At 45.0% G+C, this 16585-nt stretch overlaps 4 protein-coding genes across 4 annotated transcripts; 2 read left to right on the top strand and 2 right to left on the bottom strand.

Annotated features, from left to right (window-relative positions):
* The first annotated feature begins 3422 nt into the window (after positions 1-3422).
* P174DRAFT_446170 (uncharacterized protein) lies at positions 3423-4043 on the top strand. Its single transcript, XM_024828517.1, has one exon. The coding sequence runs from the start codon at positions 3596-3598 to the stop codon at positions 3791-3793; it is 198 nt and encodes a 65-aa protein (XP_024677230.1). The 5' UTR covers positions 3423-3595; the 3' UTR covers positions 3794-4043.
* A 1386-nt stretch (positions 4044-5429) lies between these two features.
* Positions 5430-7219, bottom strand: P174DRAFT_397502 (uncharacterized protein; the record flags this gene model as incomplete). The annotated part of the gene is made up of 7 exons (XM_024823799.1): positions 6649-7219; positions 6556-6575; positions 6453-6486; positions 6316-6389; positions 5877-6256; positions 5719-5814; positions 5430-5646 (listed from the first exon to the last, which is right to left on the bottom strand). Exons 1-7 carry the CDS (start codon positions 6842-6844, stop codon positions 5430-5432), a joined length of 1017 nt encoding a protein of 338 aa, XP_024677229.1. The 5' UTR covers positions 6845-7219.
* A 4544-nt stretch (positions 7220-11763) lies between these two features.
* P174DRAFT_414800 (agmatine deiminase family protein) lies at positions 11764-13437 on the bottom strand. The gene is made up of 2 exons (XM_024824402.1): positions 13403-13437; positions 11764-13334 (listed from the first exon to the last, which is right to left on the bottom strand). The coding sequence occupies exon 2, from the start codon at positions 13023-13025 to the stop codon at positions 11868-11870; it is 1158 nt and encodes a 385-aa protein (XP_024677228.1). The 5' UTR covers positions 13026-13334; positions 13403-13437; the 3' UTR covers positions 11764-11867.
* Positions 13438-14819: 1382 nt separating this feature from the next.
* P174DRAFT_446168 (agmatine deiminase family protein) lies at positions 14820-16310 on the top strand. Its single transcript, XM_024828516.1, has one exon. The coding sequence runs from the start codon at positions 14976-14978 to the stop codon at positions 16182-16184; it is 1209 nt and encodes a 402-aa protein (XP_024677227.1). The 5' UTR covers positions 14820-14975; the 3' UTR covers positions 16185-16310.
* Positions 16311-16585: the final 275 nt, after the last annotated feature.

Genomic DNA, 16585 nt, shown 5'->3' with positions numbered 1-16585 from the left:
CCTAGCTAGACCTATCTAGGCCTAGTAGCGGTTTTTTGTGGTTAAACTCAAACCGAATCGGAACGGATCAGGTTTGGTTCTGATTTCTAAGATTTGGACTCGAAATCGCAGCGGTTCGGTTCCAACTAGTAGGGAAAGAAGAGAATTTCTATGCGGCCTGTAGAGACTGTGTTTGTAAGCCTACAATATATTCTGGTTAAGCAAGACGTCCAGCTGTTTCTGATTCCTTTGTTGGGTGCTCACCAGCGCGACCAGTAACGTCCAAATCCTATGTGTCTTCTTATTTTCCTGGCGGAGTGGTGCCTGGCCAAATCAGATCTTGCGTTGGTTCTCTCTGACCAAGGTCGACTGTATTCAGTATTGGGGGTGTAAGGCGGTTTCATCGGGAGGAGATATATGAGGTTGGTCAAGGGAAAGGTATGTAATAGTATTGCCTGGAGTTAACTAGACTATGGATCTGTGTTTCTCTCATAGTTAACTGTACTAAAATGCATTATAGACTGTGTTTAGCCAGGCTCAAGTAGGGCAAATGGGATAGCAAAAATGCCCAGAACCATGCCTAAAGATTACCCCTAGAAATACTGAATATCACCCTGTCATATTCAGACCTCATAGCTCCACAGATTTCGCAGGGGTATAGACTGTATGAACTGCCCTAAATTTTGACCAAGTACTGATTGATGGTTTACTAGGGGGAGAAGCAAGGACAAATCGGATGTATATGGTTGCCAGAGCTAAAGTCACTTGGGAATAATCCTTTTGGCCTAGCTGCCGGGCGTTAATGAAATGTGTGTGTGTATTAACGGACAGAAAGAAAAAAGAAGACAAACATTGAAAGGCTAGAGGAAAGACAACCCATCCAGCACAATGCCACCTCACCGTCCTATTACAGATGCTACTAAGGGGTACCGGTACTACCCTACAAGGGTCATTCCCAGCCATCTACTTTTTCATCCTTCACTATATCTCTCAATTATCGAGCGTTAATAAGTACATTTGTTTGTTTGGCAATTCTACTTGGAGGCTCGAGGCATGGTAACATGTCTTCCTCTGCAGAGTATGTCTTTACTCAGAGCTACTTGGATAATAACTAGTATAATTATCCAAAGCTTTGCCTTTCTACATACTTATATTTGCAGCATTAACCTGCAGCGTTATCTGGTCATCTAACTCTTTGGATATTGCATCCACCCATTGATTCCAGTCAAGGATGTGGAAAACTTATAGATTGCTAATGTTGGAACTGGTAGGGGGTATGTCCATATAAACTATTCCATGGCAACTACTTATATGGACAAATCCCTGCAAGTATCTAACTAGATGGATTTGATATCTCCTTTGAAGCTACTCCTCTATGAGACTGGCTCCCGCCCAGCCTTTACCACTGGGATATCACGGCCGAACTCCCAAGCACCTGCTGGGAGCCTATGATGTGGTTTATATTTGCCATTTTGCCTTTGTCCTCTAACAGCCTCACTTGAAGGGCGTACTTGACAAACCATTAAACTTCTTAGTATGCCATCCTATCTACAATTCCTGTTGCTCTAACTGCTGTTATATAGAGTTTAGGGGCTATCTCTAGTGGACTGATATTGACATGTCCTTACTTTGTGTTGAAAGGCCCATCCTAATGCCAAGGTTGACGTCCAGACCAAGTTAATGAGCCTTTTTCAAGAAAATGATGCCCGCCTTCATTCTGTGTGGATTCAAGACTGCCCTATCTTATTAAGCATAGCAAATTCACTAATATTAAATCTGATGTAAAAGAGGCGCTGCCCCATTTGTGAGTTGCAGTGCATGAGTGTGGAATGTTAGCCACAGAGGTCTTGGCTTGAAACAGAGCAGGTGGGCATGAGGAGAGCATGCAACAACTTAAACAGGTGCTGGCCCAGGCTGCAAAGGAGACTCGCTTTACTAGACTTACTGTCATTTGTGAGAAGGCGAGCTAATAAACTGCATTCGGCCTGGTAGGTAAAATTACATTTTTAGAAATTTTCATACCTAAGAACCTCCACCATCATCCGGTCGTTCTGGGAAATGGCATAGATGGGAGTCCGTTGCTGTTGGTCCCGTGCATTGACATCCACTTATCAGGACTACAAGAAATGCCACACGATTTGTTCATGTCCCATTACTACCGCAACGACCAGTGTAGTAAGGCGATGCTCGCTATCCACGATGTTGACTTGGGTCTTGTTGCACTGCAGCAAGGGTTCAATAATATATGTATGTCCGCTCAATTCCGCACACCGCAAGTCGCATTGTCCTCTTACATTCGGAAAATGGCCGTAATTATGGCGGTTGGCAAGGAGAACTTAACCACCTTGTTGGTCTGTGAGATACATTGTAGATAAGCGCGTGTTTGAGAGATAGATGCATTCACGTTGTACTGATAGGGCTGGAACATTTCCATGAATGGCCTTCTGTGTCGTGCGGCCCAATGTACCGTCGAAGTGCCTTGCTACTGGATGTTAAATCTAAAGGGTGAATAGCAGAATATGTTTTCTTGGCGAACAGGGGCAAAGGGCATGATCTCACAGGTATAGCTGAGGTTTTGAGCAGTACACAAATTTTTTGCATTGGAAGGTCAAGAAACATTGTTACTCCCCTCAAATATTTAGGCTCTAAGGGTTTATTGTACTATTAATCAGCCAATGGCCATACAAGTGTGAGTATACTTTCAGTAGCCAGAATCTAGCTAGTAATTGTTCTGCTGTTGACATTAGGAGGCCTTTTCTGGCCTTTTGTATGTTAAAATTGGGGAATGGATATGAAACGACCCAGATAGCTGCGACTACCTTTTGTGATTATTTGTTGCCCTTCTGGGATAGTATATTGATAGAAAGGATCGTCACTGCGCTGGCATTGCTTGCCGGCTTAGGGACTTCTAACTTGGGTATGTCATTGCTATTAGTGTCCTCATCCTCCACATATGCTGTTGGGTTTTGTATTCCGTTGGACACGAATACATGTCTATATCAATGATCACTCATATCTAGATGGGTCAATTGCAAAATACCCTGCGAGGGCGACATCGTGTATAGCGTCAACATGACATACTGAGAAGAATATCGCCAACGTAGTTACGTAGATGCTATAAATCTCATGGATTGCGCTAGGTATGCATGGAGTCTCCACCCAGCTTGGATATTTCTTCATGGTTTACCTTCTTGGGAGATGATCGGCCGCCATTACGAACCATGCAACATCACACCAACCACCCGAACGCACACTAGTCCATAGGCATGAAATACTAGCTGAGTGGTTGCAGATGAGCACATGTTCATAATCATCATGATATCAGGTTTACACAATGACGTAGTCTTGAAATCCAATGCTCTGGACAAACATATAAACCATATGTCCATCCAGTCCAGCACTGTGTTTTCCCAGACAATAACACAGTCCCGCGACCAACATATTTTCAAATCAACACGCCAATTGCATATCCACTGTTACAATGGGCCGCACCTATTGAACGCACCACCCAAAATTATCCCCTGGCAACACTGTGAACCTCCATAGCTACCGCCGCAGCCTGCCCCTCCAGCGAGACGACGCTGGCAACATCACCTCCCATGATCAGCTCCTCACCATGACCCGCAAGAATGTAGAACACTATGATTCCTTGGGCACGCTGTATGCAAATGCCACAGACACGCTGCAGGGTGACCGGTTTTACGTCGAGCAGGGCGACAATGGATTCCAGTTCAAGGAGACTGAGACCGGCAAATATTTAGCCTTGAAGGGGCAGTATGTATTCTCATTCCCACGTCTCACTGGCACAAACTGACTGGCTGGGGCTTAGTTGGATTGGGCTTGATGATGAGGGAATGGATATATAGTTTGAGGAGTGGCTGATTGAGGAAGGGAGGTATATCATCACGCCGAGAGGGGATAATATCTACCCCTTAGATGGCCCAGGATATCATCTCTGGTTTGAGGGGGCACCGGACGCTGTGTTTCATAATAATGAGGATGATCTGAATGTCAAGGGGGAGGGACAGCATGCGTTATTTTGGATTGATACAGTCCTGGGGTTATAGATTGTTGATCTGTGTAGAAAGTGTTCTGTGGCTTCACATATTGCACAGTGAATGAGATCTATGAACCTAACTTACACCGTATATCACCTATAAGCACAATAACTAGACAGTGTACCCAAAACTCATCTCACACGTCGCCCCTCATTTCCTCAGCTCGATGGTCTCTCATCATGCCTCTGATCGCAGTGTTGACATGGCAACCAAACTCTTTCGCACACACCAAAAATCCCTCACTGTATCCCGTGCGAGGGTTGACGGTCGGCTTTATCTGCAGCATATGCCTTTTTGACATTGTTGGCCCATTCACCAATACGCTGGTTGGGAGAGTCCGATTTGAAAAGGGAGTTTCGGTACTTGCCATGCTCCAACAATATGAGGAGTCCTTCCTTCACGCGGCAGACCATCAGCATGTTCCTCTTGGCCTGGTGTTGCACCTGACGGGCTGCGCGTCTGGTGGATTATTCAACACAATGATATCTGAATATCATAGAGCCTTATAGGTATTATACGTCCTGGTCGCTGTGATGTTGGTGCCAAGGGTCTTCGGGGGCGCCTGCACAGTGCACCACGCAAAATTTCCACTAGCTCATTCAGTGGTCTTTTGCATTGCCTTGCAGTTAAATATCATTAAACCTAAGTATCCTTCTTGCATTTGAGCTCGCCCACCTCAACATACCCATTATAACCTATAATTCCTTCTCCCATCAAACCTCCTCTTCAGAAGATTCGAAAATCACGATAGGTGAAAGGCTGAAGCCCCTTAGCCGCCCTATTTCGCGTTAACCCTCTCCCGAAGCCTCTCAAACGCGGTTTCATTTGCGACGTTCAAAGTCTCAAGGGCGACCGTATCATCTGGCATAGACTCCATGGCAGACAATGCAGCATTCGGGCCAGTCGCCGGATACCCGAGCGAGCCGATGGAGAAGTCAACGAGATGCGCTAGCTGCGCCATAAAGGGAGGACTTCGTCCCAAGTGCCCTGGTGCAGTTGCAATAAATGCAGCTGGAGATGCCTCAGCGTGTCTTTGGACTGGCGGCTTAGCGGCAAGAAATAGTCGGACGAGAGGATTACGCGCGATAGCGAGAGAGACGTTAGACGGATATATATGTTGAAGCACTCAAATGTCAGGGCATGGAGTGAGTATACAGGGGTTCCACAGAGCGCACTGCAGGTATGATAGCCGTGAGTATTGCAGCTGTATTCTGTATGGATGCCTTGAGAACTCCGTTTCGATACATTAGACTATTATAAATGGGCTTTCTTATGTACTAAATCACCAGAAGTAGCATTAAGAACAGTCTTAGACATTGCGTGGTCGCAGTACCTGGCAGCGATTGTGCCTAAGAGGTTTGCTTAATTCACATCCTCCATCTTGCTAACAGCTCACAATTCATCCCCCATATTTACAGACATCTCAATATCATCCTGACGCTGAACATGAGCAGGTGTGCTGGTCTTGTTCTGTGAGGCTGCCGAAGTGTCGCTCTGGCCCTGTGGGCTTCTGTCAGAATCACGGATCCACCTAGGAGCGTGGTACCGGAAGAATCGACGTATGAAGGGAAGGCAGGGACACATAATTATGAAATTGGCCTCAATGTTGCTGCGAGTTATATGGAGTATCAATAACCTTGCCTACTGGCATAGTAGTGACGATACAATTTAAGCAACTCACATGAATATACCTGCAAGTCCAAGCTCATACGTCGGGTCCTTCGAGGTTACTAACGGCCATAGAGTTGCCAAGCGGACAATGCTTGTAATTATAGTCCTATTTAGAAAGTAAGAGGGGAACTGCCTAAGTAAACCTAGAATGGAAGGGGGACGGCTTACAGACACCCAATAGTGAACATGCCAATGACTGCCAATTTTTGACCAAGCGGCATCTTCAAGTTCCATACAGCCGGGATCGGTATGATGATCAAAGCAATATCACTGGCTGTGTTTGTGCACGCAGTTGCTAGATAGGCGCCCTGACGATTGATACAGGAACCTGTGGTAACAGAAATATCCCATGCCTTCTGGATAGGATGACAAGCAAATATCAGGGCTAGGGCAAGCGCAATGCTGTAACCAGCAATGATGAAAAACACTGCGAAGATAGTATATCTCCAAACCGGCAATATATGCAGTAGCTGATAATAAAGCACCAGCAAAGCCAGTTTGGCAAACGCCAGAGCGAAAATATAAATAGTAGAAGTAGCCAGGACGCACTTGTAGTCAACACGTAAGCAGTAGCACAAATTTTCAGCATAATAAGTCACAGTCATACCTTTTCATATGTTTGTATTGTTGATACTGGTAACTCGTCTATATGAACACCCAGACCAGCATGGGCATAAGCATCTAAAAAAGGCCTCCTTAGCTGCAGTGTCCATCAAAAGAGTTTATTTCAGCTGGGTTCCGCACTTAGAATGATCGCCTGTGTCCCCAACGAAAATATCTATTTAGCCCAGGTAAACATGTAAGTTTCTCATATCCATTAGCGTTTACCATCAACCACATGACTCACCCAGGCCATTATTAGAAGTACTAGCAGCTGCGCATTAGCCTTTGGTTCACCTCAGTCCTAAAAGAATGTTGAATTGTGTAACGCCAAACATACTGTCATCACACCCAAACTTCTTCATGATACGGGCCCTGGTATAAATCCGCATAATAAGGAAACTGGTACTGAACGCCAGCCCAACTGCAACAATCACTTCATTCGCAGTTCGCAGCTTCGGTGCTGACTTCTCGCTGACCTCGCGAAGTTCATTAGAACCCAACAAAGTTGGAGCGCCTGTAGGCGATTTGGCCATCCTGTATACAGATCCGTATCCTTCGCGAATTCAGGGGCGTTTTATGCCCCGCCATCACCGCTCCCCGAAGAGTGACTGGAACGGAAATCAATATAAAACAGCATACCAAATATTACCTTCGGCGGGGGCAGGGCCTTTTATCATATCACGGTCTCAGAGGAGGCCGGCCAACGCCTTGCTCTTGGTTGATGCTTTGGTCTGATTCATCGTCGGTGGGGTACTTCTTGCACAGAGCCATGGTTCGCCCAGCGGAGGAGAGCTCCAGGCCACCAGGCCACCTTTATTTAACGTTTTTGAAAGGGTGTTCCAAGATCTGTGATAGGGCAAGAAAGTCCCATGGCTTTCTGATGGGTGGCGTGAACTGCTACTTATAACCACCACCCACTGTCAGTCTCAATATCGGACAGTTATTGACGCAGATAAGTACACTAATGTTGAAGGAGAAATACTTACTTTTATTGAATGTGTAGACCTTTTTCAACATCTCCTGTGGATTTATCAGTTTTACTTACTGCAGAATTGCATGTTTATCAGATTGGGCTGATATTATTTGCTGTGGCCATTTTCTTCGTAAAATGTATTTTACAAGATTGATCTTTGCCAGGCGCCAACCGCAATTTATGATCAACTGATTGGGGCTGCTACCAAGTAGTACCTTGGTTCGGAATGGTTTACGGTTCTCTTGAATATTATTTACTTTGGTCCTGGCTGCCCATTTGCCTTGTGTCAAACTTTAAAGAGCGTGTAGTGTCCACTAATGTCCCACAATGAATATCTAGAAACTACCGGATATTCAGTCAGTGTTTTCTCATCTGTCTGTGCTCTGAAAGTGGGCTATTATTTAGAGTGGCATAACCGAGTCAACCGACCCGCAAAAATCGAACCCAAACCTCACCGAACTCGAAGCGGTGTGGGTTCAGGGGTAAGCCTAGGGAATTACTTTGGGTTTGGTTTCTCTACCCCAGAACTATTTTGGGTTCAGTTAAACCATTTCGTTATAGTTTTTGTAGTTTTTTGAGTTAGGTGAAACTGCCCAACCCATTTTACCTATAAATCACTGAATTCTATAGATATCCTAATAATTTTAATATCATTAGATATGCCCTAATTCAAGCTATCTAATAATATTAAAATTATTAGAAAATACCTAGTGGTTATTAAGGTATAAGGAAATAAATACCTCTGTCATGGGTTGGTATGAAAGTGGTGTGAATATACAGTGGCGCGACAAAAGTTTGAATCCAGCGTATTTACCGCTAGGCCTGATTAGGCAATTCCATAATATCTGCAGATTTGAATCTAATACTTCGTATACCAGCCATTTGCCTCAATGACTGCCTTAACACGGCGAGGCATGGTACCAGATAGCTTCTCTAGTATTTGACAATTAATATTATTCCATGCCTCCTTTGCTGCATGGACAAGCTGCTCAAGTATATCTGCTGTATCTGGTGCGTGCTCAAGTTCAGGATAGAGCTTATAGATTTCCTGCTTCATGATAGCCCATAGATTCTCAATTGGATTTAAGTCAGGTGAGTAAGGTGGCCAGTCCATAACCTCTATCCCTAGATCTTGAAGACGCTGTTGAACAATCCCTGCAGTATGCACAGACGTGCTATCATGCATAAAGATATCACCCTTAAATACAAACTCTGGAAGCCTTGCTCGGTATAAAGCCTTAATATGTATTAAATTAACCCCTCCACGGCCGATATTTGGATCACCATGAAGTGGAATAAGGCCTGTCTAAATAGATTGTCTAAATCCAGCCCAAAACATCTGCTTAACACCTTTCCCTGTACGTCGGGTACAGACATCACCAGCAGAGAGTTGCTTAGATGGACGCCGGAAGGTCCAGATTGCCTGTACACCTGCACCTTGTTCAACTAAGCATTCATCTAACCATTTAACACGCGCCCAATCTTCTAATGTATAGTATTTATAATGACATGCCCATGCAAGACGCTGAGCAGCATGGCGAGGCTGGAGCTCTGGACGGCGGAGTTGCCTCTATTTACGGAGGCCCATTTCATGAAGAAGTCTCTGGATTAAACGCATTTTCATACAGAAGTCAACCTCTGCCAGCATATCTTGCAATTTAATATGTGGATTAGACTGACTAAGATCATAGATATGGTCGCGTTGAGCCTCAGTAAGCTTTTAGGGTCTGCCTGAACGTGGGCGCGTCATATTGTCATTCTGGATAGATTCTCGACGAATAGTAGTCTTAATAGAACCAAGAGGGATGTTAGGATGCTTTTTATGAATTCTAGAAGGACCCCATCCAATACTATGGAGCTCACAGATACATGATTGCATCTGCGGAGATAATTCTTTGCGAGGTGCCATAATATTGATTATTAAGAGAGGTATCTCAAGATTTGAATCTGCGGAAAGAACATTAGGGAGTTGCCTAATCAGGCCTAGCGGTAAATATGCTGGATTCAGACTTTTGTCGCGCCACTGTATATATATATATAACTAATAGTTGACAACCATCATGGTTTAGAAATGATTTTTTAACCACCACCTATTCAGCCCTATAGATTAAAATGACTATAATGACTATAATTACCATATATTTCATATAAAATATTAATTTTCTATAAGCATATTTAATAGGCCCTGGGCATAGGCCTAAGGTAGGAGAAATTGAAATCTAAAAACCATTGAAATTCACTGAGGGGTAGCGGTTTAACCAACCCGAAACCAACCCGAATCTGACTATGGTTAGTCATGAGCGGCCTAGCTAGGCCTAGCGGCGGGTTTTGCGGGTTCTAAAATTTGAACTCGAAATCGCAGCGGTTTGGGTCTAACTATGGTTGAACTCGCCCGAACTCCCACCAAATGCAACTCTATCCTGGATAGAAGGGACTTGATATACTAACTACCACGTGGATGCTAAGGTGCAATTCATCTACCTAGGTGTCCTTATCTAGTTATAGCATCACCCTACTATTTCATATGTGTGGTTGGACATGTCCCATAAGATCTAAAATATATTAGAAAATAAAATAGACGCGAAGGGCTGGAAATTCAAACTATATGTGATTAATAAGCTTAGTCTAGAGGACCTTGGGATTAATAAGTATAATGAGTTTGTTTCTAGGTATGCTAATTCCTATTTCTATAATAGGGGAGTGTTTATTCCCAGATTTAGTATTAAGGAGTATAACTAAAAGGTAAGGGTAACCCTGTAGATGCTGGGGCTAGAGTGCAAGGTATGACAGCCGCAACTTAACACTATTCCCTGAAGTAGTAGGGTGATCCACTGTGTGATACAGCAGGTTCTAATGCTAGCAGCATAAAGATTTGCTCTATCTCTTATTGTGTTTATATATCTTTCCAAGATCGGCGCATACCTTTTTGGATGTACGCTACCTTTGGATCCAACATGTATGGCCTTAACTAATTAAGCTCTTACATGCGAAGGGATTTTTCTGTTTGCGAAATTCTTGTTGAATATATCTCTATATGGTTCAAATGATCCCTATTACATTTTGCTCTTGTTTCATTCCTAATGGCAGAAGCACAGCAAAGTGGGCTTTACTAACAGGGATGCACACTACGTCCCACACTGGGAGATATACACATCGCCCGTCAGTGTCTGTTTATAAAAAAGGCCATGTTCCTAGAGGGATACTAGTACCGTATATCTGTAGATCGAATGAAAGATAAAAGAAACTATGCCAATTCACTCAATCCGCAGTTGTTTGCATACAGCCAGATGATAGTGGTAGTTAGTGACTGCCTATCTAGGCCTAGGGGCGGATTTATAGTGACACTTGCACTAAATTAGACCAGATCAGATTTGGTTCTGATTTCTAAAATTTGGACTCAAAATCACAGCAATTCAGTTCCAACTGGGGTTGGTCTCAGCCAAACTCAGACTGAATGCAACTCTAACAGTGGAATCCTGAGCGTATAGAGCTCCATTGCAATGCTGTGTCAGAGTGGCACTAATAATATGGATTTCTAGAGAACGTCACTTGACTCTGCCACCTAAGGCGTAATAATCACTATATTGCGCGACATACGGACCCAATGTCAACTAGTTTTACTGCATTTTGTCCCTAGGAGTCTTGGTTCATGTAACATCCCATCATTGAGCTTTACTCCGGTGCACTGGGATCAATGATGCATGGGACATTAACTTTGCATATTCAATGGACTTCTGGGTAGTATTACAGGCTGCAGGGTCGAGCGAAAATGATTTCTAATTGCATTTGACATGTCATATCAAGCATGTGGGTTACTGGAGACATGATTGCCGGAAATTGTAACAGTGGCTTAGCATACATCTTGCACTATTCTGGGGAAGGGTTACACCTAGAATGACAACCAGATTCCAAAGGTCAATCATCAATGGTTGTCCGGTGGTTTAGCCAATCATTTTTGGTGGTATAGTAGGTATATGTGGAGGCTAGATTCTATTACCGAGACAAGTGATTCCAGAGTGGTAGTGTGACATTTAAAATGATTCATGACAAAGGAGCTGTAGTGGGTGTGACAGACATTTAGTATAGCATGTTCAGGTATATGCTATAAAGTATTCTTTCCTGACAATAACAATGCACCCCTGCTACTAAAATCCACTAATTAGTCGATTTGAATCTCTTGATTTACTATCTCCCAGCTTATACCCAGGACCGTATTATCATCTCTGATATAATATATCAAGGCTCGACTGATGCTACAATAATTTTAGAAATTTATCCACTAGCTTCCCCCGCATTGAGTACCGTGTTGAATAACACCTGATGCAACTGCCAGTGATAAAGTAGCCAAGGCATAAGTTGTGATCCAGTTCCCTTGAGACGCGCTCCCTGCTAACACTATTTGAGAAGAAACCCCCATAGTACTTTCTTTTCCTCCGTTTTGGATCTACTTCTGTATGGAGCAGAATGTATTAGATTTGACTCTCAATTGGCTTGGTACAAGATAAGATGTTTGAACTCTTGACTACAACATACTAAGAAACAGAGTTAACTAGATAACATGAATAGATTATTGAACGCCGTCATCACTTCGTCCAGGGTATCTCCTGCGTGACACAGTGGATACCACCGCCAGACCATGCAATCTCCTCGAGGAATACCTGAACAACCTTGCGATCTGGGAAGAGACCTTGAAAAATTTCCTTGGCCCTCTTATCGGCTTGACGAAATCCAAATCGTGGAATGATGATCGCGCCATTTACAAGCAAATAGTTCACATAACTCAGGCACCGGTCTGGATCAGGGGTTTTGAGTCCTATACCCGCCTCAGGAAGGTCGATGATCTTGAAAGCCCGGCCTTTGGCGTCTGTAGCCTGTGACAATTTTTCCTTGGTCGTCTTATAGATATCCGTCATCGGAGGCCGGTCTTCCCCAGGGTAATTCAAAACAACTTGATTAACATCTTTATTAGGATCTTTAGGATCTCTAATAGGAGCGACAAAGCGGACCCAGCCATCGATATGACAATCGGTCACCTCATCGTAGTCTTCCACCTCAGCAGGCACACCAGGGACCCAGATAATCCTGGTCACGCCAAGAAGACGGCGAAACTCTTCCTCGATCTTCTCTCGGGTGACGCCACGGTTGCGGTTGGGGTTGATGATAGAGCTCTCGGTTACGATTAACGTTCCTTCTCCATCGGTCTCTAGAGCGCCGCCTTCCAGAACAAGGTCGCAGATCTCGTCGCGAATCTCATTGCAACCACCCACACAGCTCTTCACGCAAGGAATTGATCGATCACCGAGTAGTGATTTCTCTTTGAGGATGTGTCGGGCGAAACGTCTATTGTTGTTAGAGGGATACCGTCCTCCCCAGCCGTTAAAGTTGAAGTCGATCCCATGGACATTCTCGTTTTCATCGAGCACGAATGTCGGCGCAACATCGCGCATCCAAAACTCCAAGTCTGGCATCTCAATAGGTAGGACTTCCACACCATGCTTGCCGCAGGTTTTAAATCCGCAGAATTTAAACATTCTTTCCGCCCTGGACATGTCCGTAGAGTGAACCATAAGGATTACATGCTCGTGATCACTTATCGCCTTGGCAAGGTTTGCGAGTTCCTTTTCCAACCGTTGCTTCTCGCCCCTTTTATAGTTGCGATTTTCAGGCCCTGGCCATGCCATGAGGATGGCTCCCTTAGGGCGGTTCTCCCCTTCATGCGGAAGGCGATATGTGGTGGCCATAGCGACGGTAACACTCGGACGCGAGTGCTGAAAACAATGAATCGATTTGGATCTGATGGATTCAGTGAAACTTGAAAGATACTAGAGAAAAAGGTTGGGCCAGGATGGTGGATGGTGTTCAATCTATCTCAGGAGGGGTTTTCGATCTAGGGCTAAGATCTGGGAATCTGAGATGTATGAGGTAACAAAGTGACGCGGCGTAGGTGTTATGGGATAGTTGTCATATGATCTGACCCCATGATCTGTCTCGCCGATGAGATTCCCAACTGAGCCCCAGCGCTGTAGTCCATACGAAATGGCGCTCCAAGGCTTTGATTAGATCCCTTTGTTAGCCAATCCTGGTTAATGGTATTTTTATGGGAGTCATATCCACCCACGTTGGCAAATCTTCCACCTCCTTTGACAAACGCTGCGTTGAATGACTGGTAAGTAGTAAAATAATATAGCATTATCAATCAATAGCTAATGTCTAATGAAGAATTCGGAGTGATTTAACCAGGAATCTGCAAGTGCATAGGAGATTAGCGTGAACAAAGCAGGGTAGCCGTATATTATTGCCTAAAGAAGGAGAACTAACTAATTGCTGAGTTGCGGAATACTCAGCCTTGCGGAATATGGTACAGTAAATCACGTCCCTAATAGGAATAGGTCTGAACCTTCCTCATTGTCAGCTACGTGTGCTATGGTCCGCAGTAGCCCTTAACAGCAAGGAATGCAATTTATCTGCCCGGACATACCTACACACCCCTTAAGGGAGATTCTGCTCTACCTCTAGCCATAACTTACACTCATACACCTACAATACTAGATACCTATAATACTAGGTCTAGGCTGAGACTATAGCCTTGAGGCGCCTCAGGCTTAGGACGTATTAAGAGGGTAGAGCTAGCAGAGGCGCAGGCTATCCAGCTGAAAGCTATTCTGCCGCAGGCTTCCTAGGTACAGGCTATTCAGGCACAGACAGTAGCTTTAGATATCTACTAAAGTAGCAAGTCTCCCTTAGAGAAGTATTGGGCGGAAGAGGCTTTTATATACCAAAGCACCAGAAGCAAAACCCTCTCGATAAAGTGTAGAATGATCTCGATTTTTAATGGATCTAATTTATCATTTTCTGTCGAGCTTTACTAGCATATTCTATTATATTTTAGACACACTGTCATGCTGTAACATCCGTAATTTTCGATTAATTTTGATGGTGTAATGGGGTGCAGGAAGCGGTCGATGCCAAAGGGGCTGAATTTGCCAAAGTGGATCTCTAAAGACAGTATACGACGGAATGCAACTGTCGCTGTGAGAATACACTTCGTACTGGCGGGTTGAACCGAGATACATTTCTCAAATTAAAGTTCCGGTGAGGTCCGTAAATCCCTTACTGGTTAATTTGCAGGGCCCAAAATTTAGGCGAGAGGTATTATAGTCATATACTTATAAGCTATAGTCTCCTAGTGTATGATTATACTGACGTAATTCCTGCATTTCTGGTAATCTTAACCTATAGCAGATATGGCATGGTGGAGATAGTGCCATTTATCTGGAATAAAGAGGTGGGAGGACTCGGGTCAGGTGGCTGGCTGTTCTCCCTTGATGTTTCCAGGGTACATTAAAAAACGTACAACAATGGGGTTACAGGGATGTTCCCAGGTTCCATACGCCAATCACAGATATTGGAAGCCTCGACAACTGCAAATGGAATATCACTGCTTCTTTCAGCGTAAAGGATGTTCACTCAGTGGACTTTTGCCCTTCACTCGAGAGGCCCCAGATGAAGGACTATAAATGTTACATCAAATGCCAGACGCTGCTTGCAAGCAACGGAGTCTCCCTACAGCGTTGATTTATTGCAAGGAAAGCCCCTTCTTGCCATTTCCCTGTTTACATCTTCTCTTTCACTTCTCCAGCTCAAAAACTTCAATTCACTCAAACTTCCCTGCCAATATCCACCACATCGAAATGGGCGGCTATATGAGTACTAACCGGGAGGTTTCCTCTGAAAACAATGGGGAAAACCATCCGCCACTGGATAAGGATAAGCCTCTTGAAACAGGCCATTTCACCTTTCCTCCTGAATGGGATACCCATATCGCAACCATCCTAGGCTTCCCTTCCAGAGCCTCATGCCTGGAGGCCCTGTGGGAGAAGAATTGCGAGGAGATTGTCGATCTCGCTGCGGCCATCTCGGACTTTGAGCCCGTGCGCCTGTATGCTCGCCCTGAAGATGTACAATACGCCCAGTCACTGGTCAACAGCAAGGTGCGCATCCCTTCAAAGGTGCACATCATCCCAATCAAAATCAACCACTGCTGGGTCCGCGACACAGGACCCGTCTACGTCCATAATGAGACCGGTGAGCGCCTCGCAATCAGCTTTGAGTTCAACGAATGGGGAAACAAAAACGGTTGGAAGGGTGAAAAGGGCCACTACCGATATGGCAACCCGTCCATGTCCAAAGAGCGATTGAAGGAGAACACGGATTTTGCACGCGCAGTGATCGCCTCTGACCAGTCGCCCACGCCCGTGCGGCGAGTCATTCCTAGAATCCGCACCGAGGGTGGTGGTCTCATTGTCGACGGTGATGGCACACTCGTCGTCGGTGAAAGCTACTTGATCTGCGAGGAGCGCAACCCCGGCCAAACTAAGGTTGAAATTGAGCAAGAGCTGCGCCGGCTCTTGGGTGCTAAGAAGGTGATCTGGTGCCCAGGGCGAAAGGACCTTGATATTACAGACGCCCACCTAGATGCTGAGGTGCGGTTCGTGCGACCTGGCGTGGTTGTGGTAACGCGCCATGCCCCTAGCGCAGGGGAGTGGGTCAATTGCGGGAGAGAGGTTCTGGACATCATGCAGCGCGAGACCGATGCCAAAGGGCGACGGTTTGAGATCCATATTATTGAGGAGCCATCTCCTGAAGACATTGGTGTCTCGCCTGACGACGAGGTCGTCACCTCGTACCTCAACTGCTATTTCTGTAATGGTGGCCTTATCATCCCTGGATTCGGGTCTGAGAAGCATGATCGCAAGGCTCTAGAGACCTGGCAGGCGCTATTGCCTGATCGCGAGGTGCGTCAGGTTCCTCTGCGTACGATTCCTCTGAGTGGAGGGGTTATCCACTGTGTTACGCAGCAGGTGCCAGCTCCGAAAAAGATGCCAGCGAAAATGGCGTAAGCAAGACATTATGCTGAAGATGGAGCCCTATACAATGGATTACTCGAGCAACCTTGGTCTACTTTTGTTTAATCCTCGACTGTTAGGTGTATCTTTACCAGAATGGAATGTCAAGGTCAGTTCTAGCTACAGTTGAATGGCTGTTCAAAAGCCTCCAACATTATTAGATCCTATAATTGTCTAACGGATTCCCTCACATTTTGCCAATTGTTCAGGCCAAAGGAGTTCGCTACAGGCACCTGCAGTAGAAGAAGACATCTGACTGCTTCTCAACACGGTGAGCGTGATTAGAGTTGCATTTGGTGCAAGTTTGGGTGAGTTCAACCATGGTTAGACCCAGACTGCTGCAATTTCAAGTCTAAATTTCAGAATGTGGAGCCAACCCAGACCTAATCTAGGTT

Source organism: Aspergillus novofumigatus, assembly GCF_002847465.1.
Source record: "Aspergillus novofumigatus IBT 16806 chromosome Unknown P174scaffold_12, whole genome shotgun sequence".
In the NCBI taxonomy this organism is placed as follows: Eukaryota; Fungi; Ascomycota; class Eurotiomycetes; order Eurotiales; family Aspergillaceae; genus Aspergillus; species Aspergillus novofumigatus.
The sequence above is the reverse complement of the archived record's forward strand: the minus strand, read 5'-3'. Positions and strand labels throughout refer to the sequence as shown.

Bases quoted from the DNA above. Each gene is read 5' to 3' on its own strand.
- P174DRAFT_446170 (XM_024828517.1), top strand. From the start codon at position 3,596: ATGACCCGCAAGAATGTAGAACACTATGATTCCTTGGGCACGCTGTAT.
- P174DRAFT_414800 (XM_024824402.1), bottom strand. From the start codon at position 13,025: ATGGCCACCACATATCGCCTTCCGCATGAAGGGGAGAACCGCCCTAAG.
- P174DRAFT_446168 (XM_024828516.1), top strand. From the start codon at position 14,976: ATGGGCGGCTATATGAGTACTAACCGGGAGGTTTCCTCTGAAAACAAT.